Genomic DNA, 25,354 nt, shown 5'->3' with positions numbered 1-25,354 from the left:
GCACTTCTGAATAGGAAACTGTTATTGCATCCTGCTCTCTGTGTGCCTTTCCCTCCCCTCGCTCCAGTGAACCTCCTTTCTATTCTCAAGACAAACTCAACTCAACCATAGTCGCAGAGCATCGAGGTACCCTGGCACACAGTTGACTTATTTCCCTCACCTATATCCTGCTTCTGGTTTGCTGAACTCCTTGAATCTGTGAATTTATATCTTTCATCAAATTTGGGAAATTGTTTGGTGTCTATTTCTTTAAATATTTTTTTCTGCTCCATTACTTCCTTCTCTCTTTCTTGGGCTCTAGTTGGGTACATTAGATCTTCTAAATTGTCCCACAGTCCCTGTTCATTTTATTTTCCATCATATTACCTTCTGTTCTTCAGGTTGGGTGCTTTTTGTTGATCTATTTTCAAATTCACAGACTTCATTCTGTCATCTTGGATCTACTGCTGAGCCTACTGTTGACTAGAACAAGGCCAACTCTAGCTTCAAGGCAGGTGGGAGTGTTGTATGGCCTGAGGGATTCAATGAGTAGATTTTGGGCCCCCACTGCCATCCTTCCTATGTAAAAGGGTTTTTGTTTTTTCCAAATTAGATGCTCTCATTCCATTGCTGAATGGATCCTCACTGCCTTTTCCGGATAAGTGTAAACATCTATGTCTAGAATTTGTGGCCTCACGTAATACAATCCCAACTTACTTGCCTTGACTTTCCTCCTCTGCTCTGATTTATACACCCTCCTTTCCAGGCAGGTCCCTCTTCCTTGCACAGTGCAGTATGACCTTGTCTGCTCCACGTTTGCTCACTCTGCTCCTTTTGTTTGGATTCCCTTCTTTTCAATCCCAGCCTATTAAGAACATATCCATCTATCAAAGGCTAACCCAAGAGAATTTTAGTGTCGTCCATATGCTATTTGGTTTATTAATATTTATCATGTACCTACTGTGAGCCAGGACATGGTGAGTAGGACAAATCCAGCCCCTGTTTATATCCAGTTGCTGAATTTGGTGTTGGAAGATAATGGGCAATGGGACTGGGAAGTAGAACCAGGCTACAGGTAGTGCATTTGCTACTTCCAATTAGTGCCTTAGGAATGTTTTTCCTAAGCAGAACGCACCATTGCAGGAACCATCATCCTCCTGGGAACGAGAAAAGCCTCTTTGCTATCATCCTCATTTCTTTTTGTTCTTTCAAAACTCTCCAGTGTGCTTGGGAGTGATGCTAATAGAAGTATGTCATCAGCATACATTATTTCTTTATTAGCCTGTTTCTCAATTTTGATTCTGAAAATATCCTGATTTAGTCTAATTGCAATTTCACTGTGTTCCACAGGCAGTGACAATCCATACTGGGGGGAGCTGAGATGTGACCCTGTAGGATTTTTCTTCCTGCCCCATATGCTCTGAAGCTGGACCATTAGCTCTAAGGCATGCATCTCATCTCATCACAGTGCTTCAACCTGCTTCTGGGAAAGAAGAGAGCCTAGGGTGTGTATCTGGTTGAAAGCAAAGAAATATCTTTGTTCTAGGTGGTGGGAGATATTTTTCTATATCTAAAGCACAGGCTGGTTGCTGGAGCCATTTTATTCCTAAATAATTTAACTATATTCAAAGATAATCTGATGTTATTGTAGGAAAGTGTATTTCTAATAAATTCCACTTGATCTGGGTGAATCAATTCAGGCAGCGCATAATTGAGTCTGTTAGCAAGGACTTTAGCAAGAATTTTGCAATCAGTGTTAATTAAGAAGATGGGACAATAATTTGTGCATAATTCCGGATCTTTTCCTGGCTTGTGAATCAAAGTAATAAGAGCAATGCTCCGGCTGGTGGTGGGATAGTGTCATTAGGTGCTGATTTATAAGTACTTAGAAAGGTTTAATTTCATTTTGCTTCGAGCAGGGTCTCCCTGCCCCCACATTCTCTGCTCAGGGTGTGCAGCCGAGATGGTGGAGAGCTTCCTGTCTATGCTTCCCTGTCACCACTGACCTCCTGCTTGCCATTTCTGTTTTTATTCTGCAACCAGGGACCCCACTCATTCATCCATGTCTTTTCTTAATACTCATATTTGAATTATTTGAAGCCAGAGACTCCATGCTATTGATGTGTGTGGGTGTGAGTATATGCATGTGTAAGGTAAAATCAAAGGGTTGTATGCAGCTTCAGTGGGGAAATTTGCTCCTGCAAAATGTGTCTGGGTGGATAGGTATCAAGAGCACTTGCCTGAAACTCAGGAAACATACCTTGTTTACACACTGTTGCTAACTGGCTATTGATCAGTGGAGGAACAAATGTGAGCCTCAGTGTCCCCATCTGTAAAATGCAGATGTAGGACGGAAGAACTATACGCATCATGGAATGCTGGGATCATGGAATGCTGGGAAGAGCATTGGGTTTATACTTTCTACCAGCTGTTGGACCCCGGGTGCGTAACACAACATCTTAGAGCCTTGTTTTCCTCAGCTGGATAAGTGGGAAATACAAAAGCCCTTGGGAAATATGTACCTCATGAAGGTTCTCACTACCTGTGATTCCTCTCTGTTGCTTCTACTTAGGGGTGATCCAGTTCTAACATGTTCTGGTTTGGGGATGTATTCTCCCCAACAATTAGAATAGCCTGGTCCTGAGCCAAGTTCCTAAACTACCAGCACTCCAGGAGACACCTTCCTTTTCCCACTGGTGTGGCGTTAACCATCTCTTTGTAGGTGGGGTGGGATCTACACAGGCCTCTGTTAGGATGCAACATGTAAAGGAGATGGGATTTTTTTAATGTCCTCCACAAACACAAGTCATTGGTCTCAAAACCTTAGTTAGTGCAATTTATAAAGACCCTGAGAGATGGCCTGACCAATCTCATTTTTTTTAAAGTGAGGATATTAAGGTTCAGAAAGATGGACTGACAAGTTCAAGACCACAGAGGCAGTGGTAGAGCCAATGGAAGAACCTGGATCATCTCAGTGTTAGTCTCTTGCTGTCCCCAATACGTCAAATCTCAGAGCCACCAGCAGTGTGCATGCTTCTGTTGTAGGCTTGAATACGATAAGGGAGGGGCTTTGCTCATTTAACTGATGTTTGACTGTTTGGTTTGCCCTGGGTTATATTCTCCTCCATACATAGGGAAGGAGTGGTGGATGTTGCCCTAATGTGGTGGTGGATTTGGTGTCAAGCCTGCAGGGGTGCTGGTTGGATAAGGGTTATATTCCACAAACAGACCCCATCTTGACATGTATGCACACGCTTATCACACACTCCCCACACTCATTCCCCACCTATATGTGCTGCTGGGTGCGATCTCTTAATAAAAACCCAATTAGTATTTCTTAACTCGCCTCCAGACGCTTAAATACCATTACCCCAAACACAACATAATGTCTCTAGTTTTCTGTTTCAATCAAGAATTCAAGTAGCATCTTGACTTGTATATAATATATCAGCAGCAAAATCATGGAATGCTGACATCCTTAATAATAGCAATTAGTAATCAGTTGTTTCTTAAGTAGTTTGATTACGCCAGTTACCAAATTGTACAGTTGATGCATTTGGGGACAAGATGGGTCTCACCACCCATCCCCCAGCCATCCTTTCTCCCTTCCCATGTTCTTGGTGGTTAGTGAGCTGATAGGCACTGAAGAGATGCAAGGACAAACGATGAAATTGTCATTAATATTAAACAGTAGAGATTTGGTTTTAGCAGAAAGTAAAATTAAATGTTTCTTTGCAGAAAGACTAACTCTAGTAGTATCTGTGGGAAGGCGATCTGTGTCCACTCACCTTAAATGTCAGCAAAGGCACTTAGCCTGTCCATGTCAGGCAGGACACACAGACCTTGAGCTCCTTCTCAGGGCAAAGACCATGTGCTAGGCTCTGGATACCAATAAGTGTTAGGCAGGGATCTCATCTGCAAGGAGCTGTTTTTAAGTTTTAAATATCTAGTCCATGTAACAACTAGCCCAGCAAGGCCTGTGTTTCAGTAACTAATTGAGACTGAGGGCTTCATGCCCTTGTGGAGGGAGGAGAGTCTGTGGGCCAGATGGGCAGAGATGGCCCTCAGGCAGAAGCCATCCACTGAGCAGGGTCCGGAAGGAGGGAGTGGCTTAGGTGAGCAGAAGAAGTCCTCATGTGTCCCAGAATTTGGGTGGAGCCTGGTGGGAGGTTCCATGTTGGTCAGATCAGGGAGCTGATTACGGAGGAGCTTTGTGCTCAGCCCAGTTCAGTTTGTCATAGAGAGAGAGAGAGAGAGAGAGAGAGAGAGAGAGACTGACCATGCCCCACTCCCAGTCCATCCCAAGCCTATCCTTGCAGGGGAGCAGATGGCCCTGCAGGGGCTATGTGAGTTGTGTCTTCAGGGGAATCCCAGTTGATGACTATTCCCCTGTCTCTCTGCCAACTGTGTAGGGAGGATACATTCTGCACTTTGCCCCATGATCTGCTTGGGCTAAAAATTTAAGTTCCTCTGACCTCTGCCGTCATCAAGGGGGGCCATATACGCCTGGGGGAGACTTCTCCAGAAAAAGCCGTTCCCACCATTTTCTCAGCTGGTGCCTCTCTTTCTCTATGCTTTTATTGTGACACTGACGTGGATGCAATGAAATAAATTATTATTATTTTTGCATGTTACGTTTGATGGAATAATAAGTTCACAGTGCAATGAACACGGTGATTTCACTGACAGATACAAGGTCCTTGTGTGTTCATATTGACAAGCACACAAGAGAGAATGATTACTTTTCTTTTTCTTATTTTTGCAAGTCGTCATCTTTGAACAATACTCAAAAACCTGCCAACCAGGGTTGTCTTTGGGATGGAAACTTTCCTCCTCTCCACCAAATGCATTTGCCACCATGCCATTTGGCTCCTGCCTCTCCCGGCCTGAGTGGGCATTCCTGGTGCTGGTCATCGCTGGCCCAGCCCCATTCCCCATCTTCATATTCTTCCCCTGGAGGATTTAAACTCCTCACAGTATCCATTCCCAGTATGGGCTGCATTTCAAGGTATTGCTGTAAGTTCTGACCACTCTTCAAGCATTCTAAAGACCCCATATGTATATTTAAATCCAAACAGCTCTTGTTCCTGCCAAGAGTGGTCCCCAAGGACTCACAGTTGCCTGGAGAAAGAGCTCATTTGCTCCCACACTCAGCAAAAAAGAACCCACGCTCTGTTGCAGGCTGTGACAATGAGTCTTTGGGATCATAGCCTCAGAGAAGCACCGAGATGGATGGGACCTCAACATTGATCCAAGCCAGTGGTTTCCAAAAAGTGTGTACGAACTGCCAATTCCCCTGGTGGCAAAACCACACCGAGACTTTAATATACCATTGTGCCAATTTCTGAGCATGTGACAGAGCAGGAAGCATCTCCCAAGCTCATTCCACCATGGACCTGTTTGGAAAGCCTTAATTGAATTTCATGTCATTGGCCCAGAAAGGGAAAGTGACTTTCCTAAGGCCACACAGCTCATTGGTGGCAGAGCCCAAGCTTCCTTTTGGAACATCCCACACCACGGCAAGAGCTTCTCCAGACCCTTAATAGTCACCCAGCGCTGACGTTGCCTGGGCCGTGAGCCTAGGAGGCATCCCGTGTGTTACTCCTGTTTGCATTCTCCTCTCTCCATACTGCCAGGCACACTGCATAGCTCAGGACACCGTCACCATCAGGTCCCTCTGGTTTTTTGGTCTCGGTTGGCGGCACTAGCCTCTACTTGTCACCAAGACCTTCCCATGGGTGGGTACCCATGCAGTTCTCATCTTTGCCATTTATCTTTGTGTTTATCCTGCTCTCTTGGTTTAGGCCCTTGTCATCTCTCACTTGGAGAGTCACCTCCTAAATAGGCTCTCCTTCCCTTTCTCGTTTCCTTCAAGTCTTACTTTCACATTGTGCCTGGAGCGGCATACCTAGAACACAAGACTGAGCATGCTGCACTCTCTGCCTCGGGTTCAAGGACGGCTGGCTTTCCCTAAAATAGAGTCACTGGTAACAAGATGTGCCTTAATCATTCAGTGTTACAATCACCCTGAATTGAAATCAACCCCGAACTAACCCAAGACCTTAAAACGTGTCATCAGCAATGAACTGTTCTTGCCCTTCTGAATGGGGCAGTTTGATGGGGAGAAGTACATACAAATATGGTTAAGAATGTAATGGGTTCATTGTGGGAAAGAATGAAACTCTAACAGAAATTTCATTGATTTCAAGAGTTCAGCAAAGTTGTGGTGCAGGGACAGTACAAATTCAATTAGTAAGGTGAAAAGAATGGTATTTTAAATTGGGGATTCCAAATACAAAGATCCCCAATGAGCTGGGATGGCTTTGTAAAGCGGGAGGTGGAGAGGGGGGACTTGCTTTTAAGTATAGCAGAAAACACATGTCATAACCACGAGGTATAACAAAGGTAGGCAGGATTCAGGGAAGCCAATGAGGGGTGGTCACAGCCACAGTGGGAGCCCTCATCCCTGTGCCTAAAGGGGTGAGTAGGGAGGTAAGGGATGTCAGCCAGGGGCTGAGCCTTTGGCACAAGGGTGAAGCCAAATCGCAGCAGAGATCTGGCAGGGAGAGGTCCCTGGAGCAAATATCCCACCTCTCCTGCTCCTCTGAGGACTTTCCATTAGCTGCACCCAGTAGGAGTCAGAGAGCACTGGGCAGGGGATGTAACTCACAAGGTCACCCTCATAGGCAGGCACAGGGCAGGCAGTGGGCAGAGGGGCTCTGCGGGGGGCCGCGGGAGGGGGAGGCAAATGCAAAACACAGAGCTCAAGGCTCCTGATCAAATTGCAGTTTATGATTACAAAGTCCCCTCCTCCCACCCCAGTGCAATCTCCTGCATCCCTAGGTGCACTTGGGGAGATGACGGTGCCTGTCTATGTAAAGCTAGGGTCAGAACAAACGTGTGTTGTTCTTTGGGCTCGTGGCTCCTGGGCCCTCACCCAGATCGTGGCCATAGATATTAGGAAAACCAAGGAAAAGAAGAAGCAGGGGATGGTTTCTCTCTATAGCCTTAAAGCAGCTTGCTTAAGGCCCTGGTGAAAGGCGGCCGAGGGAGTACATCCATGTCCTGAGGGAGTTGAGGGATTGTCACCCCCTTGCAGGACCGATCTGGAACCCTCTCTTCATCGCAGGAAAGCCCCAGTGGCTAGCACCAATGATCCATGCATACTCCTCTTTGGTATACTTCCTGCACGTGTGAGCATGAGTTTGCGTGTGTGGGTGCATATGTGCAGGTGTACACGTAAGTGCATGCACACATACATGTATGTCAGGAGGGACTCCGTCTAGCAGGTGGAGAGGAGCCCCGTGCATTTTGTTGGGGTCAAGCACGTCTGACAAGCTAGAACACACCATGAAATTCAAAGTAAATCTTGCATCAGGCAACATATTTCCATATGTTACACAAAGAAGATCCACAAAATGACCTCCCTCAAAATACAAAGAAATGGGGAGAGATTGCCCACCTGAATAGACACGTCACCTATGAAGAGGTCTACAGACAAAACCAAAAACCCTGTGGATGAGATGTTGTGGGCCGGTGGGCCGTGCGCGATGACCAGGGCACACTTACTCAGTGGGTGGCTTAAGGATAAATAAATATGCATCACCAGCAATGTTCAGGGTGTGGTAAGACACACACACACTCACTGTCGAGGAAATAGAAGCCCTTTCTTTTGGAAAACAATTTGGTAATTTTTCTGTCCTTGTTCCAATCATTCTGCCCCTGGCGATTTATTTTAAGGAGATAACCTGAATAAGAAAAAGCCATTCGGATGCTAATAGAGATGCTAATTATGGCCTTATTGGTAGGAGCAAAAAAACGTAAACAAATATTCCTCTCTTGTAGGCATTTGGTTTAAGTATTTTGTGATTCATCACCTGGATAGGTGATTGATATTAAGAAGACGACTTAGCACCGCGGAAAATACTTTAGATATATCAACCCAACAGAGCAGAACACAAAATTGCATGGACATATCCACATGCAGAAGTGGAGAAATGAAAACAGATGCTGTGGGAAGATGGTGGTGCCACGGAGTGCTTTCCCCCTTTTTGAATTATTTGTATCACGCGCCAGCTGTTGCACAGCAACACACACGGATACACGCAGTATACGTGTGTATGTATATCAACAAGGGCCAGACACCCGAGCACAGCTCATGTGCCTTTTTCAACTGTTCAGCCTTCCACCTCCAGGAGTGGCCCACCCCTCGCATGCGCTCATGGTAGGGAATTTGGATCAGGTATATCCTGGTTACCTACGAGCACGCTGGCGGGGAGCTGAGCAGAGGGGTCTTTCATCCAGTCGTCATTGGCCAGTTCTATCACGGCGTCCACGTGCCTCACTTCAGCGCAGATCAAGTGGCTCACTGTCTCTTCATCCTTGGCGTCCAGGGCAGACTTTAATCTCTTCACCAAATCTGAGTTGACCGGGTAATCCGGAAGGCGATCGGAGTTAGACATTGTAATGTTGTTTGTGTATTGACTAAACTTCTCTTCTTCTCAACTGAGTCCAAAGGTAGCAGCTGCGTCATGCAGGGCACTGTGGGCATGGTTATAAATAGAACAAACCTTGGCTCTTGTTGCAGCTGCTGGGGAGGGCCATTGGCTGGCGGCCTTTTTCTCCACAGGGCCCTGAGAATCTATCTTCCTGAAGGTCTCGGTTCAGGGTTATTCTAGAGATGGAGCAGTACAGATGTTGGCAAGTGGGGGAAGATGAAAAGGGGACACTACTTTAAAAGAGAGCCCTCATTGGTCCTATGGAACAATGCCTTCTTTTAGCAGAAGTGAGATGAAGAGGGAGATCCAGAGGGGTACTGCAAGCCTGTGAGGCTGACCTTATGATTTGCAACACCAGCCCCTGAAACTGATTGAAAGGAGAAGTAGTAGTGGCTGGTGCTTCTTTCTTTCCTTGAACATGGACACAGTGTGTGGAGATGTGGCAGCCACATTGTAGCTATGAGGTGACAGTCAAGAGTGAAGGATCAACATACTGAAGGGAATGGAACAGTTGGAGGGGAAGAGATGGCTTCTGGACCTTTGCTTCAGCTCTGGACCGCCAACCACCAGACTTCTTGTCTTTATTCCTTAAGCACTGTTCACAAGTTTTCAATGGCTTGCAGCTCAAAGTATTTTGGGTTGATACAAGTAGTGTATTCACTCTACCTTTAAAATCATGGAAACGTCCTGGTTTAGTCTACAGAGATGCAGCATATGTGGCTTAGCCTGTAATAAGGGATGTGATGAACTCTCCAAGCCTTCTGGTCTTTGACCATTGAACTCTTCTTGCCTTCCATGATGAAATCCCACTGTATGTTGCAAGGACAGCAGCCAACGCCAGACTCCTTGAAGGAGGAGCAGTGGCATTGTGGGCAGGGGTCATCAATGAGCAAGTGGCCAGGTCCACTTGAGAGACTGCCTTCCGGTGTCACAGAGACTGGAAATGGACCCTGCTAGAGATATTCTGGGAATCCTTGGCAATGGGTTTTGCCCAAAAAGGAGATCTTAACTCAATGGATCAGACCTCAGATGTCTGACCAACTTGCAGAGTGTGGTTGGCCTCTGATTCTTCCTTCGGCCAAAGAATGATGAGTTTTGGGAGAGATTTTTGAACCTGAATTTCCAAGCACAAATGCTTGGCATATCAAATGCCTTACATTTAGAAAGAAATATAACACCAGCACCATTTTGTGCAAATACAAAGAGAGTGAGACTAGTGGCCATAGGAAAATTATTGGAATTTCGTTACGGTAATTTAAAGAAAAAAAAAACCCCAAGAATTATTAGAGATTGCTATCAAACTTCAAATCAGAAGGGAGGTAAAGATGAAGCACTTGTTAGGCAGATAATAAGATGACAAAGCCTCAAAATATGGCACTCGCTGATCTTAATTACCAAGCTATCTGCTGGGTGTTTAATCAGTAGCACATATACTATGCTAATTATTCTGGCTAATTTTGTTATAATGTAATTCTTTATCAACCCTGCTATGTATAAATTAGGAATTGAAATGTAACTAACACAAATTATATTTAAGGCAACATGAATTTCTTTATTTCAGTGTGAAATCTTCTAATCTCTATTTCTTTTTCTTTTTTTTTTTTTTGATTTGCCCATGTGACCCACCCCCTCCACTGCCCACCTTGCCTCAGTGCCCTAGCACCTGGCTATTATTTGAGGAGAAAGGACTTCAGCACCAATACCTGTCCCCTCCAACTTCTTGGAACTCTTATATGTGACTACCTCCATCAGTGATTGTCCTTGAAAGGTACAGAATGTATTTAAGCAATCAATGGTAGACAGATACTGGCTTTCTCTGAATCAGATAAAGGTTGCTTCATTGTTCTACTTTAATGTCTAAATAATCACTGGAGGGCACCATAATTCATGTATTTTCCGTGATATATTCTATGTGACTTTTGTCAGTTTGTTTACAAATGTGTTCAGCTGAGAACTAATAACACAGATCCTCACAGAAAAGCACAAACATTATCTGGAGGTTTTTATGTCATGAGAGCTTGCATCCAAATGATATCAGGCTGGTACAGAAGTTGGTGTAGCTGTGCAGATTAAAAAAATCAATATTTTTGGTTTTGAATTATTTTGCAGCAAAATCACAATGTTTGTTGAATAAATGAGTATCGTGTGGGTCTAACTCTGTCTCGGCACCATGTTAAGGCTGAACATCAGTGAGGGTCAGTTGCCAAGGGAGGGTTGTGGTGTAGGAGAAATGGTCAGTTCCAAATCCCCAGACCCCATTGTGACCTCAGGCTAAGGGGCAAGCGCTGGGAATATCTGGATTAACTCAAAGTGACCATAAAGTGGATCGGATCCACTTCTGAGACTGACTTCCTCTTTGATCCTGAAATGCCCTTGTTATTTCCTGAGGTTCTGGAGAGCTGCTCCTTTGACACACAAGTTCCCCACTAGTCCTGGGGGGCTCTTGGGTCATACTTCACCTTGAAATCCAGCTGCAGACCCTCTCAGCTCAGCATTGCCCTGGGGCTCCTTTCCCAAGCCATCCTCCCATCTCTCACCATTCTGTGATTCTTCTCTCTCTGGTTCCTGCAGCCTGATTCCAGAGTCTCCCACTTCCCTGCTCCAGCATCACAGATGCTTCTCCCTGTGGTAGGAAGCTTTTTAATTTGGCTGAAGTTTCCCATAGATGCCTTTTTAATGGGTCTCTCATAGCTTTTCAGGCTTAATGGTTTCAACCAGGACATTTGTGTGAATGTATTTACCGTTGTGTGGTAGGACTTGCTTGCCCATCAACCTAGTAGGCCATGGGGAGCCACTTTGTAAAGTGGCATTGTTATGTGGTCTTTATGGGCAGCTCTTTGTGCAAGGAGAAAACAGAGGCCCCTTTCATTTCCTTTGTGTTTTCGAAGGCTTGAAACAACGCAATGGGACATGGGCACAAACGAGATGTGATGAAAGCCATTTGCAACTTTTGCAAGGTTTTTCTCTTTTTTTTTCTATTGGAGCATGATTTATGATGGCACAAGGATGTAGTTGTTCAATTGGAGATGCAGACATTTCCATTAATGAAACCCTCACAGACAAAATAACAAATGAGTTTCATTCAACTCCCAACACTTTTGAGCCCTAGCGTATGTGCCAGCCACTTCTCCATGTGCTGGGAGTGTAACATACTATATACTACATACTGATTATATGGTTCGTGACACACACCAGGCACTCTTCTAAAGATATTGCATATATAAACTCATTTTCTCCTCGTAACAATCTTTCGAGGCAGTGCTATCATTATTGCCACTTGGCAGAGGGAGAAACTGAGGAGTGAGACAATTTGCTTGCAGGCACATGGCTGCCAAGAGGCAAAGCTAAGATGCAAATATGCACAGTCTAAGTGTGCTCCTTCAAACTCCCGGTCGAGCTTCTCCACTGCCTGACCCCCTCCCTGCAGGTCCCATTCTGCTCTCTTGTATTCTGTTTTCCCTTACTCCTTCCTTTCTGTTCTTTTGTCTTTTTTTGAGATGGAGTCTTGTGAGAAAAGATGAGGAAACAGTGCGAGGGAAGAAGAAAGGGACAAGGGCCAGGCAGGGAACACGAGTATTTGGGGAACATTGGGAGACCAAGGTCTAGGAGCAACTGTCATATACGCTGTAAGTGGACAAAGAGAGATAAAATCTTTGGTAGCTGGATGGTGTTCCCTTAAGCCAAACATTGTATTGAGACTGGACCACCTGGGTCATGGCTTTTAAAGAGTCTTAACAGCTAATTATATGTATCACTGCCATTGATGGGGTGACAGTGAAGCATCCATCAAGCACAATGATGGAAGGTGAGATGCTTGCCTTCTGAGAAGTAAATGTGAAAATCAGCCCGATGGAAAGCAGATAGTGTAGTTGCTTTGGGGATGCAGAAAAACAGTTTGAGGTAGTAATTTGCTTTCAAATCTTAACTCCTCCCATCTCAGATAATCTTAGAAATAAAGGAAAAGGAGAAAAATAGAAAAAATCTATGTCAGTGGTTGAACTTAGTGCAAGAGTGCATCACCATGACAAAAATTTTGAGCAACTCCTGAGCACCTGGGTGGCTCAGCAGTTGAGTGTCTGCCTTCTGCTCAGGGCGTGATTCCGGGGTCCGGGGATGGAGTCCCACATCAGGCTCCCTGTGGGGAGCCTGCTTCTCCCTCTGCCTATGTCTCTGCCTCTCTCTCTGTGTCTCTCATGAATAAATAAATAAAATATTTAAAAAAAGTAAATAAAGCAGGCAAGATTGAGGAAGGGCTGACCAGCTTACAGTGGGAGTGACTGGAAGGAAATGCAGAGAGGAGCTCGGAGGTGAGTATGGAGTTGATTTTGCATCATCAACAGGTACAAAGAGGGGCCCTGAGAACCACAGTGCACCCAGAACACCAGTGTCTCATGTCGCACTCCATTCCTGATGTCTGGCACATGCAGACAGAGGCAGCAGTGGCTTCTTAGAAGGCCAGTCATGCATGTTTCAGAAAGGGTCCTACATCAGCCATTTTAAACTAGGAACAATCCAAATGTCATCAACAGTAGAATGGATAGATAAAATGTGGTATATTCCTGCAGGGGAAAAACTAGAGTAATGAGGAGGAGTATACCACAGTCACTTGCAATAAGTGCTTGACTCACAAGCATAATGTTGAATAAAGGAAAGTTGATACAAAAGAATAAATGCCATAGGACACCATTTACATAAAATTTAAAAACAGGCAAAGGTAAATTATAGAGAGGGAAGTCAAGACAGTGATTGCTTTTTTCAAGAGAAAAAGGAGGTAGTGCATGGGAAGGGACAGAGGAATTTCAGGCAGTGTTTTACTTCTTGAACTGCTTGATGGTTACAGGGGTGTGTGTGATAATTCATTGAACTGTTATGCTGTCTATGTGTGTGAACTTTTCTGTAGGCATCTGTACTTCATAATATAAAAAAGATAGGAATAGACTGTTTCAAAGAAAAAAGCAGCTGAAACAGATACAAGACAGAAATATCCTGAAGAGCTTTTGCTGAGAGTTTTTTCACGCTTTGAAAACAAAAAAATGATAGGCTAGAGGAGGTGGAGAATGGAAGAAAATATCCCTGTAGACAAATGGAGAACTTGACTTTCCATTAGAATATTAGGAAGCTCTATGGGGACTGATTCAGGACTTAGCTCATCTTCTAGACCCAGTGTTCTAAAGGTCAACCAATTGGCCAATCAGCATCTGGCTTGGATGATATTTGGTGTTTCCAAGATTGTCCAGTTTTTTTCCTCTCCCTCTCATTGACTTGTCACTTGTGGGAAACTCATTCTTAGTGGTCTGAATGCCCAAAATCTTACTGAAAAGGGAGCTCCTGCAAATCAGTTAGAAAAAGGTAAGCAACCTAGTGGAAAGGTGGACAAGAGACTTGTGATGGAATTGTGGTGTGAAGGTAAATATTTCTCAACCAAGATGAAACTGGAAAGTAATCAGTAGGAAACTGCCCAATGTCCTGGATGGGCCACTATTATATCACAAATAAATAGACGTAGGAGATATATAGTGCACTTTGTGGTATGTGAATCGACAGCACAGTCTTTTCAAATGTCCTTGCAGTGTTTGTTGATGCACAGACATCTGTTCATATCCAAAGCCATACAGAAAGTAGTAATACATTTCTAGAGAAACGTATGTATATTCTCTGACCACAAGTGGATAAAATGAAAATATAACAATACCTTTAGGACAAGTGAAGATCATCAAAGCACTTGGGTATTAAAAACAAACAAAAGTATTTCAGTGATAAGAAATTGTTTCAGATGAATGACAACAAGGGCAAGGTATAACAAAATTTACTGGAGGTGGCCAAAGCCATCCTTAGAAGAAAATTCATAGCCCTCAGTATTTTTATTATGAAACAAGAAGGGAATAGAGGAACTAAGTGTTCACCTTAACAGCAATATAAAAAGTAAAACTAAAAAGGCAAGAATGAAAAAAAAAAGGCAAGAATGTAGGACCAATATATTTAGAAAAGAAAGACATAGAATAAATAGAAAAATAGCCAACATAATCTAAAAACTCAACATTATTTTGAAAAGAAATTATTAAAGAAAACCTCTAGCAAGAGCAATAAAATACTAAAAGAACAGTTACAAATACATAATCTTGGGGAGAAAGAGGCTATCTCTAGAGAAAGAATATAGTTTTAAATCTTTGAGAAAAATATATTTTAACTCACATGAAAGTTTTAATGAAATGAGTCATTTTTAAGGAAAATGAAAAGAAAAACAAATAAGGAAAGGACAGAAAACCAACATACATCAATTTAGTTGATGAAGCTAAAAAATTCTGTCAAAGAAATATTTACAAAAGCCCCATATAAAACATAGCAAACATAATAACAATCATAGCAGGAAGGTAGACCAACATCAATTACAAATACAATTACAGAAATTCCATGTAAAATATCAACAAATCAAATCTACCAATGCATTGAAAGAATAATAATGTGACCAAGTAGTTTATTGCAGGATTGCAAAATCTAACTTTAAAAATCTACTAATATAGTTTATCTCATAATATATCAAAGGAGAAACAAGATAATTACCTCGATAGATGCGAAAATAACATTTTATAGCATCTAACACTCATTTCTTTTTTTAAAAAAACTTTTATTTATTTAAGTAATCTCTACACCCAATGGGCTTGAACCCAGAACCTTGAGATCAAGAGTCCCATGCTCTGTCGACTGAGGCAGCCAGGCACTGCCTAAGACCCATTTCTGATGAAAACGTCTAGTAAGCTAGAATTAAAGGATTATTTTCCTACATGATAGAGGTTATCTTTCTAAAAGTAACAACTAACCTCACACTTAATGCTGAAATAGAGATAAATTTACTATGATCAGGAACAAAACAGGAAAGCTCAGTATCATCGTTTCTTTCCTGTCTCAGTTTGGAATCAATCAAATGGAGGCATCAAACAGATGCGGCTCAAAATGTCAGGTTCAATATGATAAAGCCAACTGAAGAAGGTGGCTTCAGATCTGAAGCCAGAGAAGCTTGCTAGCAATCCCTGAATTAGGCAAGATGCACAGTGCCTGGCAGCTCTGACCCTCCCTTCCCCGCCCACACCCAACTAGGGCTGACCCTTCCCAGGACGCAGAGAGATCAGAATAACCTCTGAGATAGGCAGACCCGTAGAGAATCCAGAAGGGACTGAGTCACGGGAGCTATTTCTTTCTCCCAAAGATACCAATAAAATGTTGTCCAGGAAAAAAGTTATGAGATGAGAGGGAGACCAGGAGCACTATATAAGTTCAAGTTTTGCATATGGAAGTGCGAGGCCAAAAAAAAAAAAAAAATGGAAAAAAAGGAAGTGCGAGGCCAAGGGGACCTCTGACAGTATTCTGTGCTCCTTGAGAAGTTTTAGCCAGGGTGATAAATAGAAAAAAAATAAGAACAATAAATATCTTTTTAAAAAAGATTTTTATTTATTTATTCATGAGAGACACACAGAGAGAGGCAGAGACACAGGCAGAGGGAGAAGCAGGCTATTCTCAGGGAACCCGATGCGGGACTTGATCCCAGGACCCCGGGGTCATGCCCTGAGCTGAAGGCAGACACTCAACCACTGAACCACCCAGGCTTCCCCAATAAATATCTTTAAATAAATCAGAATGACCAGTTATTATCTGCAGATGAGGCAGCTATTTGAAAAACCCAAGTGAACCAACTGAAAAAAATATTTATTTGAACTTCCATAAATGTTCGTCAAGCTGGCCTATTGCGCTCCCAAAATGAAAAAAAAAAAGATAATAGCTTACTTATATTCCATTAAAATTAGAAATTGGGCAAGGTGTGGAGGAGAGAATCCTGGAAAAATAAATTCATTCCAATGTCCAAGAAGCTACAGTAAATCGAAAAGTTTGGTTATGGCAGAAGAATCTAAGGAAGATCAGTGGAAGAGAATAGAAAGTTCAGAAACAGAACCAATAAGTAGATTTAGAATGTGAAATCAGGCACTTAAGTCACCAGGAAAGGAAGGATTTCAATAATTTGAGCTGAGATCATTGAAACAAAATGTCAGATCTGTCACATTATATGCCCAAAGAAATCCCAGATGATTTAAAAATTTAAATAGGGAAAATAAAACCATGTGACCATTAAAGGAGAATATAGTTGTCAGATCTGTCACATTATATGCCCAAAGAAATCCCAGATGATTTAAAAATTTAAATAAGGAAAATAAAACCATGTGACCGTTAAAGGAGAATATAGTTGCATATTTTTATTACCTCAGGATGCAAAAGGTCTCTCTAAATATTAAAATAAAGGCAAATTCTGAAAGAAGATAGATTTGCCCAGAGGCACCTGGGTAGCTCAGTGGTTGAGCATCTGCCTTTGGTTCAGGTCATGATCCTGGGGTCCTGGGATCGAGTCCCACATCGGGCTCCCCGCAGAGACCCTGCTTCTCCCTCTGCCTCTCTCTCTGTGTTTCTCATGAATAAGTAAAAAAAAAAATCTTAAAAAAAAAGATTTGCCCAAACAAATAACTTTAAACTCCTAAATATTAAAAAGCTCTAAAAAACAAATTGGGGAGGGAACTTGTGAGAAATATGAAAGACAATCAAACCTTCATATGTAAAGGACTTCTTAATAGTCAATAAGCACAACTCCAAATCTCCAATGGCAAAAACAGTCAAGAATGTTGATGGATGCTTCACAGAAAATAAGTTCAAATGCCAATAAATTGCTGAAAGTAATGTTAAACTTCACAAACATCCAGAACAATGCAAATTAAAAAAGATATTAAACTGACAAAGTTTCAAAATGTATGTATTTGTGTATTGAGGTGACTATGAGAAAAGGGGCATTAAGAAACAAACAATCCAATCATGAAATGGGCAAAAGACATGAAGAGAAATCTCACAGAGGAAGACATAGACATGGCCAACATGCACATGAGAAAATGCTCTGCATCACTTGCCATCAGGGAAATACAAATCAAAACCACAATGAGATCCCACCTCACACCAGTGAGAATGGGGAAAATTAACAAGGCAGGAAACAACAAATGTTGGAGAGGATGCGGAGAAAAGGGAACCCTCTTACACTGTTGGTGGGAATGTGAACTGGTGCAGCCACTCTGGAAAACTGTGTGGAGGTTCCTCAAAGAGTTAAAAATAGACCTGCCCTACGACCCAGCAATTGCACTGTTAGGGATTTACCCCGAAGATTCAGATGCAATGAAACGCCGGGGCACCTGCACCCCGATGTTTCTAGCAGCCATGTCCACAATAGCCAAACTGTGGAAGGAGCCTCGGTGCCCATCGAAAGATGAATGGATAAAGAAGATGTGGTTTATGTATACAATGGAATATTACTCAGCCATTAGAAACAACAAATACCCACCATTTGCTTCAACGTGGATGGAACTGGAGGGTATTATGCTGAGTGAAGTAAGTCAATCGGAGAAGGACAGTGTATGGTCTCATTCATTTGGGGAATATGAATAATAGTGAAAGGGAATATAAGGGAAGGGAGAAGAAATGTGTGGGAAATATCAGAAAGGGAGACAGAACATAAGGACTCCTAACTCTGGGAAACGAACTAGGGGTGGTGGAAGGGGAGGAGGGTGGGGGGTGGGGGTGAATGGGTGACGGGCACTGAGGGGGACACTTGACGGGATGAGCACTGGGTGTTATTCTGTATGTTGGTAAATTGAACACCAATAAAAATTAATTTATTAAAATAAAAAAAAAAGAAAAAAGAAAAGGGGCATTTATGAACACTCCTGGTGGGTATAAAATTTCTGGAGGTCAGAATGTATAGCATGATTTTATTTTGGGTAAAGTATGTATGATTTTATGCTTAGAGAAAGATTGGAAAGACAGATTTTAAATACTAACAGTGGTTATCTCTAAATAAGTATTTTAGATTTTTATCTATATTTTTTGTTTTCCACAATGTAATAATTACTTTTGTAATCATGCTAGAAAAAGATATATATATGTATATATATATATATATATATATATTTTTTTTAAAGGGCAAGTTTAAGAAACTTTGAGGAATGAAAGATGCAAGCTCCCCCAGAAGGTACACAGGGACAATGATTAGAAGTGCGGTGCCGTGTGGGAATTAACAGACCAATGGATTGGGGGAGATGGTGGAGAAATAGTCCTCAGGGGATATTATTAAAATTGTTGGAGCTGAAACACTGTCACTGGGAGAATTGCAGGCCATTTCTGCGGTGGGATTTCTCTTTGGGAGGGTCCACTTGGTGAACCTCTGCAGATTGGAAACAACTCAAATATCCAACAAAAGGGAATTGGGTAAATAAGTCATGGTACATTGATTCAGTGGAGTTGTACAAAGACCTTAAAATGCTGTGACAGTAGCATATTTAATGACATAGAAATTTGTTTACAGTTTATGGTTGGTGAACATCTTATTTCAAAACAATGCATATTGTGAACCAATATTTATAAAAACACATTTATTTAAAGACTTCAAGAACATTCTGCTCACTTGTGTGGTTTTCTTTCTTTTTTGTGTGTGTAATGAACATCTATGTCTTTCAGAAGAGAACACACAGTAGATAGAGTCTATATAAAAATGTAAAAAGGGAGAATGGTTTTCCCATCCACAAGATTCAGCTCTAAAATGACTGAATCAATCAATACATCCGAGAAGGAGTTGGTTAGATGGGGGGTCGATCAGCAGAAGACAAGATGCTAATGCCAAGTCCAGCCCAGGGGAGAAGACATCTCTGCCTCTGGCCTCCAGCACAAATAGTAAAGACCCACAGGCCAGACCATCTCCTTTACAAGACGGAAGCTTGAGGGTGCGCAGCTGGTGCCGTGACACAGTCCAATCACCTGACTAGCTCTCTAGATCTATTGCAGGGAATTGACTCACATGATCATGGAGGCCAAGGAGCCCCACAATCCGTGGTTAGTAAACTGGAGACCCAGGAAGGCTGGTGGTGTGTTTCCAGTCTGTTCGAAGTCCTGAGAACCAGGACAACCACTGGGGCAAACTCCAGACTGAGGGCAGGGGAAGACCAACGTCTCAGCTCAACCATTCTGGCAGAGATAACCATTCTCCCTTCCTGTGCCTTTGTGCCCTATCGGGTCCTCAAAGGAATGGATGAAGCCCACCCACACCGGGCAGGGCAGTCTTTACCCAGTCTTGGGATTCAAGTGTTCATCTTAATCTGAAAACATCATCAGAGATGCACCCAGGGATAATGGTTAACCACATATGTGGGCCCAATCAAGTCAACACATAAAATTAACCTTCCCAAGGATGGACCTTAATGGTGAGATGCAGAGATTTGAGCATTTTATATTCTAGGAGGTAAAAACCTTATATAGAGAGAAATACTGAAAATACCCTGGAGAGGGGAAGTAAGCGATGGAGTTAGGGTTGGTGACAGAGCAGAGGGGCTGGTGAGGACGCTGAGCTGGGGCCATTGATGAGCACAAAGGCTGGTGATGGGAGTGAATATAAGACTCTGGTTGCACAAGTCCAGCCAAATGGCCAGAGTGGTAGGAATTATGACTGTATTCTCACCTTGCCCCAGAAATCTTCTGGCAGAAGAAAATCTATCAAACATGACCTCCAGTGACAGCCTCTTGGTCTTTTACTTGCCTCAATACCTTTGATGACCTGGGAGGCTTGGGAGATAATGGGATATAACTGTGCCTTTAGGAGATCTCCATCCCTGGATGCCTGGGTGGCTCAACAGTTTAGTGTCTGCCTTTGGTTCAGGTCATGATCCCAAGATTCCGGGATCGAGTTCTGCATCGGGCTCCCTGCATGGAGCCTGCTACTCTCTCTGCCTATGTCTCTGCCTCTCTCTCTCTGTATCTCTCATGAATAAATAAATAAATAAATAAATAAATAAATAAATAAATAAAATCTTAAAAAAAAAAAAAGACTCTGGTTGCAGAAAAGCAGGAAAATTCCTGATGCTGAGGAGGGAGGATGGGAGAGTTGCCCCCAGGACCAAGTACGTTTGTCCCCAGAGTCCAGATTCCTGAGAGAGGAGGTTTAATGGTGTCTTGTCTTTGGATGAAATGAGTGAGAGTCTGTGGCTGAGAGAGGGAAGAGGGAGTAGGGTAGCGAGTATGAACACAGCAGCGAAAATCAGAAATATTTGCTGTGGCTAATGGAAGAGGTTGATCAGGAGCATGGAGAAAATTGGTGGACAGCATTGCAAGCCTGTGAGTGTTAGTGGTACCTACAGTGGAGGAAGCATCCTGCCCTGAGCTCACAACGTCTTGTTCTCCTCTGATCTGTCAGGAGGGGTGAAGGACAGACATGGCCTCCCTCTCAGTAATCTTTAATCCAAAAGCATCATCTCCGGGAGCCCCTATTTTAGGCTACAGAACGACTTGTAGAGCAAGGTTCCTGGTTCCAGGGCCAGCCAGATAGGATGCATAATAGGGAACTTGGTCAGCCCAACCATTATTGGTGGGGAGATGACTTCTTGCTCTAATAATCAGAGAATTTGTGGGCAGAATGGATTCTCACAGAAGGGGGAGGATTTTGATGGATAGCAAGGCTCCCTTCCAGATGGAGGAAGAGAATGAGCAAAGGGACATGGAGAGACCACTAGGTATGTAGACCAGGCCAGCAGGGGTGGAAGGTGTGTGTGTGGGGGCGGGGTGTCACGGGAAGGGGACATGGGTCAGCATGCACAGTCCCGGGTGCCAGGGATTGGCTGTTATGAGCGGTTATTCAATTATTTAGAGGATATTTGTGAAATGACCAGAGTGGTACTTTAAGCGGATTAATTTGGCATAGTTTACAGAAAGGAGCAGAAGGGGAGCCTCGGAATAGGGGGCAGGCCCCGGTGTCACAGACATCTAAAAAGACTGGCTAATGAGTGGCAAAACAATGAGATTAAACAATCCATGTGATTATGCATTTAAACTTCTAATTTTAAATCCAGCACCCTAATTAAGCATAAATTATTTTGCCATTCAAATGTATTCTGGCTTGAAGCCCCCTCTCCGTTGGTGGCGAGAGGGGAGGAGGGCGGAGGGGAAGTGAGCGCAAGTCAACAATCAGAATTATCTGTACTTTCTACCGTAGAGCCTCGGAGGCGTGCAGCCGTTCCCCAGGTATCTTATCTTCTAAATTGGGCTGCCACTTGCCATCCTGGCTGATTTCGACCTTCTTTGAGAGGTTGCCATTCCAGGATATGGACTGTGTTCTTGGCTGCACTCCCCGCACCGCCTCCCCGCCGCCTCCCCGCCGCCCCTGACCCCTGTGTCTGCAGCTGGCGAGGGCCCTGGAGGAGAGCACAGCAGGGTCCAGCTGGAGTGCGTTCCAGAAGGGTTCTGGGGTCTCTGTGTCCGGAGGAAATTAGACGCCCAGGATCATCAAGAATTTCCGGGCACCAACCAAGGTCACCTAGGATATCTTTCCAAGAGGGCGGTGGCTGTCCATGCCCAGCTGGGGGAATTTCTGTGCGTGGTTCAGACACCCCTAAGGGAAGGTTGGGTGGAATCAAAGAGGGAATATAGAAAGGAGGGGACACTGGTTTCATACAAATGTGCAGGAGCCTCCCGTGCACATGAGAACTTGCGGTTCTGCTGATTTGTTGCTTCCCTGCAGACTCATGGGCCATCAGGCAAGTCCGTCATGCAGTGGGAATCCCATTGCTTCCCTGGGTCTACCACTGCGGGGAGGAAGGTGTGCCAGGAAAGAACAGGGGGCCTCTCTCCCTCGGTGCCTTGCCAGATGGTCTGGGGCTACAGGGTTCCAGGCCACTCGTTGCTGAGGGTCGCTCTCTCCCCGAGTGGGAGTCCATCTCCCCTGGGTTTGGGAACCACCCATGTGTAGCAGTCAGGGCAAGATAAAGAGTTAGTACCTTGGATGAATCTGCATTCAAGGCCTTCTCTGTTCCTGACCCTGTAAGAGCATGGGAACAGTAAAACTACACAATCTCTCCTCCCTAGGTTTTATAACATGTCGACAAGACTAGTAGACAACCAGTCATACATCCAGAGAATGTTTTTAATGAACTACATCAAAGGGAAAGGTGGTAGAGATGTAAGTGAAAGAGTTCCCAGGAAGAAAAATTAATGTGATTTTGGGATTCATTCCGAAGACCTTCTGGAGGAGGTGAGACTGAACCTGGCCTTAGAGCAGAGCATGGTTTGGAGAGACGGCGGGGGGCTTCCTGGTAGGGACACTTGGGCAGAAGCAAGGCCAGGGGGGAGGGTAAAGGGGTGATCAGGGCTGACCGATCAATTCATGAACTCGACCAGCGATCCTCTGGTCCAGCCCTGGCGGTGGAAGCACCGTCACGAACCTAAGAAGAGAGGTCCCCACACTCGGTGAGTGTCCACAGCACGGGAGACAGAGGGTTTGGGGGCCCCCAAGGACAAGAAGAGGGTGGGAAGTGTGGGTGCCCAGGATGGCCTCTGTTTGCTGTGGGTGATTAGGAGAGCTCCTCTGATGAGGTGACATTGAGCAACGCGGAGGGAGGTGGTGGTGGAGGGAGAAAGCCTTGCAGACCGCGGAGGGAAGAGCATCCCCGGCTAGCAGAACAGCAGGTGCGAAGGTCCCCAATCCAGGAACACTCTAGGTGTGTGTGAGGAGCAGCCAGGAGGCAGTGGGCTGCAGTGCAGTGAGACAGTGAATGGGAGCTGCGGCTCGGAGGGGTGCGATGGTCATTGTAAGGACCCCGGCAGCTCTGCTGGGGGAGACGGGATGTTAGCGGAGGGTCTGGAGCAGAGAGGTGACTCAGTCTCGGTGCTGAGCTCGGGGCAGCTGCAGGGATGAGGATAGAACCAGGGACACAAGTAGGAAGTTACTGCAGCAATTCAGGGGGAGCGGATGGCGTGGCCCCGGGCATTGGTAGTGGACACGTCAGCAGGAACTTGGGATCTGGATATACCTGGAAGATGGAGGAGAGGTGAGGTGGAAACTCTTCCCTCGGATGAAGGGGGGCTCTGGTCCAGGGCGGCCAGAGAGCGACAGGCCTCAGTGGGAAGCTGGGGAGGATGTCTCAGGGTGCTCTGAAATCCACCCCAGCTCCTTCACCCATTCCCCCGTAGGCCTCGGGCCAGCTGTGGGGACGGATGACCCCCTGCCCCCACCATTGCTGGCCATGCACGCACCTGCCCAAGGTGGCTTGCTGGGGCTGTGGGCCCCTGGATGTGGCTGCGGAGTCCAGGCCTCCCAGCAGAGGACAGCGGCGGCCAGTGGTCAGCCTCTTACTGGTCACTGGCCCTGCTCCCACCCAGGCTCAGAACACTCCTCCGCACAAAGGCCTGGTAGGAGAGGCTCTGCAGGTGGTGACAGGGCACACCCAGCAGGATGCTGTCCATCCATTGGAAGGCGGAGTGGGGTTAGTCGTTAGGGGTGGAACCACAAGGACCTGGGATTTGAATCGGTCAGCTTGAGATAAGGCAAAGCCCCTTGCCGTCTTAGTCTTTGGAGGCATTCGGGGGTAACGTTCTACCAGCCTTGCACCTTGGGCAGTTAACTGGGCTTCTGTGCCTCAGTTGTCTCATCCATACGATGGGAGCAATGTAGTGCTTTCTTGTGCACTGACACACGAGGAGCAGTGCTGGCCCGTGACAAGGACGCAGTGAATGTTCCTTTATGATTCTGTGAACGTTGTTCAGTGAGGCATGGACATGGCACCCTGTGTGTACGGTGGGCATATTGGGATCTTTGGGAGTATGGAGTCTCTCCCCTTCCTCGCAGGAGACTGCGGATCTATTTAGCTAATGGCTCATGTGCACAACAGTGCTCAGTACCTACCCCTGAGTAGCCACAGGTAAGAAGTCCAGGCACTGTCCTCCCAGGGTTCTTGAACTGTAGTGACAACCTCACCAGGGGGACGGCATAACAAACAGCACAAAATACCCAAGACTGACTGTAGGCCCCGGTGTGGTGGCCTGGGTCTGTCCCTTCCTGCTGTGATCGGTGGTCTGTTTCCCAGGTGGGCTTGGATTAAATGATCTCTAGGGCCCACTGTAGTTTGGAAGACCTTGATACCTGAACAGGTTCGTACTTCGCATCCCCCCAGGCGGGGTCCACCAGGTATGGCGAAGATAAAAAAAAAAAAATCAGCAAATATCTCCTCTGCCAACAAGACCTGCATTTCTGTTAAATCCCTGCTCCAAAGCCAGCTTTTCCTGCCGCTCCAAAGGCCAGAGGAGTGTTGCCAGGAGGATCTAATCAAGCTGGACCCAACTGCTGGCAAACAGGAGAACAGTCTTTGCTTTGTCAGGTAATGAGAAGTGGTGGCCAGGTTGTCAGGCTTTGCTCTTCCCTGGAGGTTTGGGGAATCAAAGCAGGGCTGTAGCCGGGAAGAGCGGATCAAAGTGTGCTCGAAAGGAACTAGCCCATTTAAAAAATCATGGTAAAATATACACAACATAAAGTTTGCCATTTTAGCCATCTTGAAGTGCACGGTTCAGTGGCTTTCAGTCCGTTCTCGTTACGCGAGCCACCCCCACCATCCGGCTCCAGAACTTCTTGCATCTTCCCAGACAGATGCCAGTAAACTGTAGCTCCTCATTTGCTCCTCCCCAGCCCTGGGGACCACCTTTCGACTTTCTCTGTGATTTCGACTACGCTAGGAACTCATGGGAATGGAATCATATGGTATTTGCCTGTTTGTGACCAGCTTATGTCACTTAGTATAAAGGTCTCCAAGGCGCATCATTATCGTAGCAAGGGACAGGATTTCTTTCCTTTTTTTTTTTTTAAAGATTTATTTATTTATTTATTTATTTATTTATGATATACAGAGACACAGAGACACAGGCAGCGGGAGAAGCAGGCTCCATGCAGGGAGCCCGACGCGGGACTCGATCCCAGGACTCCAGGATCACACCCTGGGCCCAAAGGCAGGCGCTAAACTGCTGAGCCACCCAGGGATCCCCGA

The 25,354-nt window shown here is 44.9% G+C and overlaps 1 protein-coding gene across 1 annotated transcript in view; it reads right to left on the bottom strand.

Annotated features, from left to right (window-relative positions):
- The window catches only part of ASB18 (ankyrin repeat and SOCS box containing 18), a 61,504-nt gene extending 53,063 nt beyond the window's left edge, over positions 1-8,441 (bottom strand). The window contains exons 1-2 of the mRNA XM_055300188.1: positions 8,237-8,441; positions 7,069-7,071 (exon numbers count right to left, since the gene is read on the bottom strand). Coding sequence (XP_055156163.1) covers positions 7,069-7,071; positions 8,237-8,441 — 208 coding nt within the window. The remainder of the gene's footprint in view (positions 1-7,068; positions 7,072-8,236) is intronic.
- Positions 8,442-25,354: the final 16,913 nt, after the last annotated feature.

Source organism: Nyctereutes procyonoides, unplaced genomic scaffold (genome assembly GCF_905146905.1).
Source record: "Nyctereutes procyonoides isolate TBG_1078 unplaced genomic scaffold, NYPRO_anot_genome, whole genome shotgun sequence".
NCBI lineage: Eukaryota > Metazoa > Chordata > Mammalia > Carnivora > Canidae > Nyctereutes > Nyctereutes procyonoides.
Note: the sequence above shows the minus strand (reverse complement) of the source record. Positions and strands in the feature narration are given on the sequence as shown.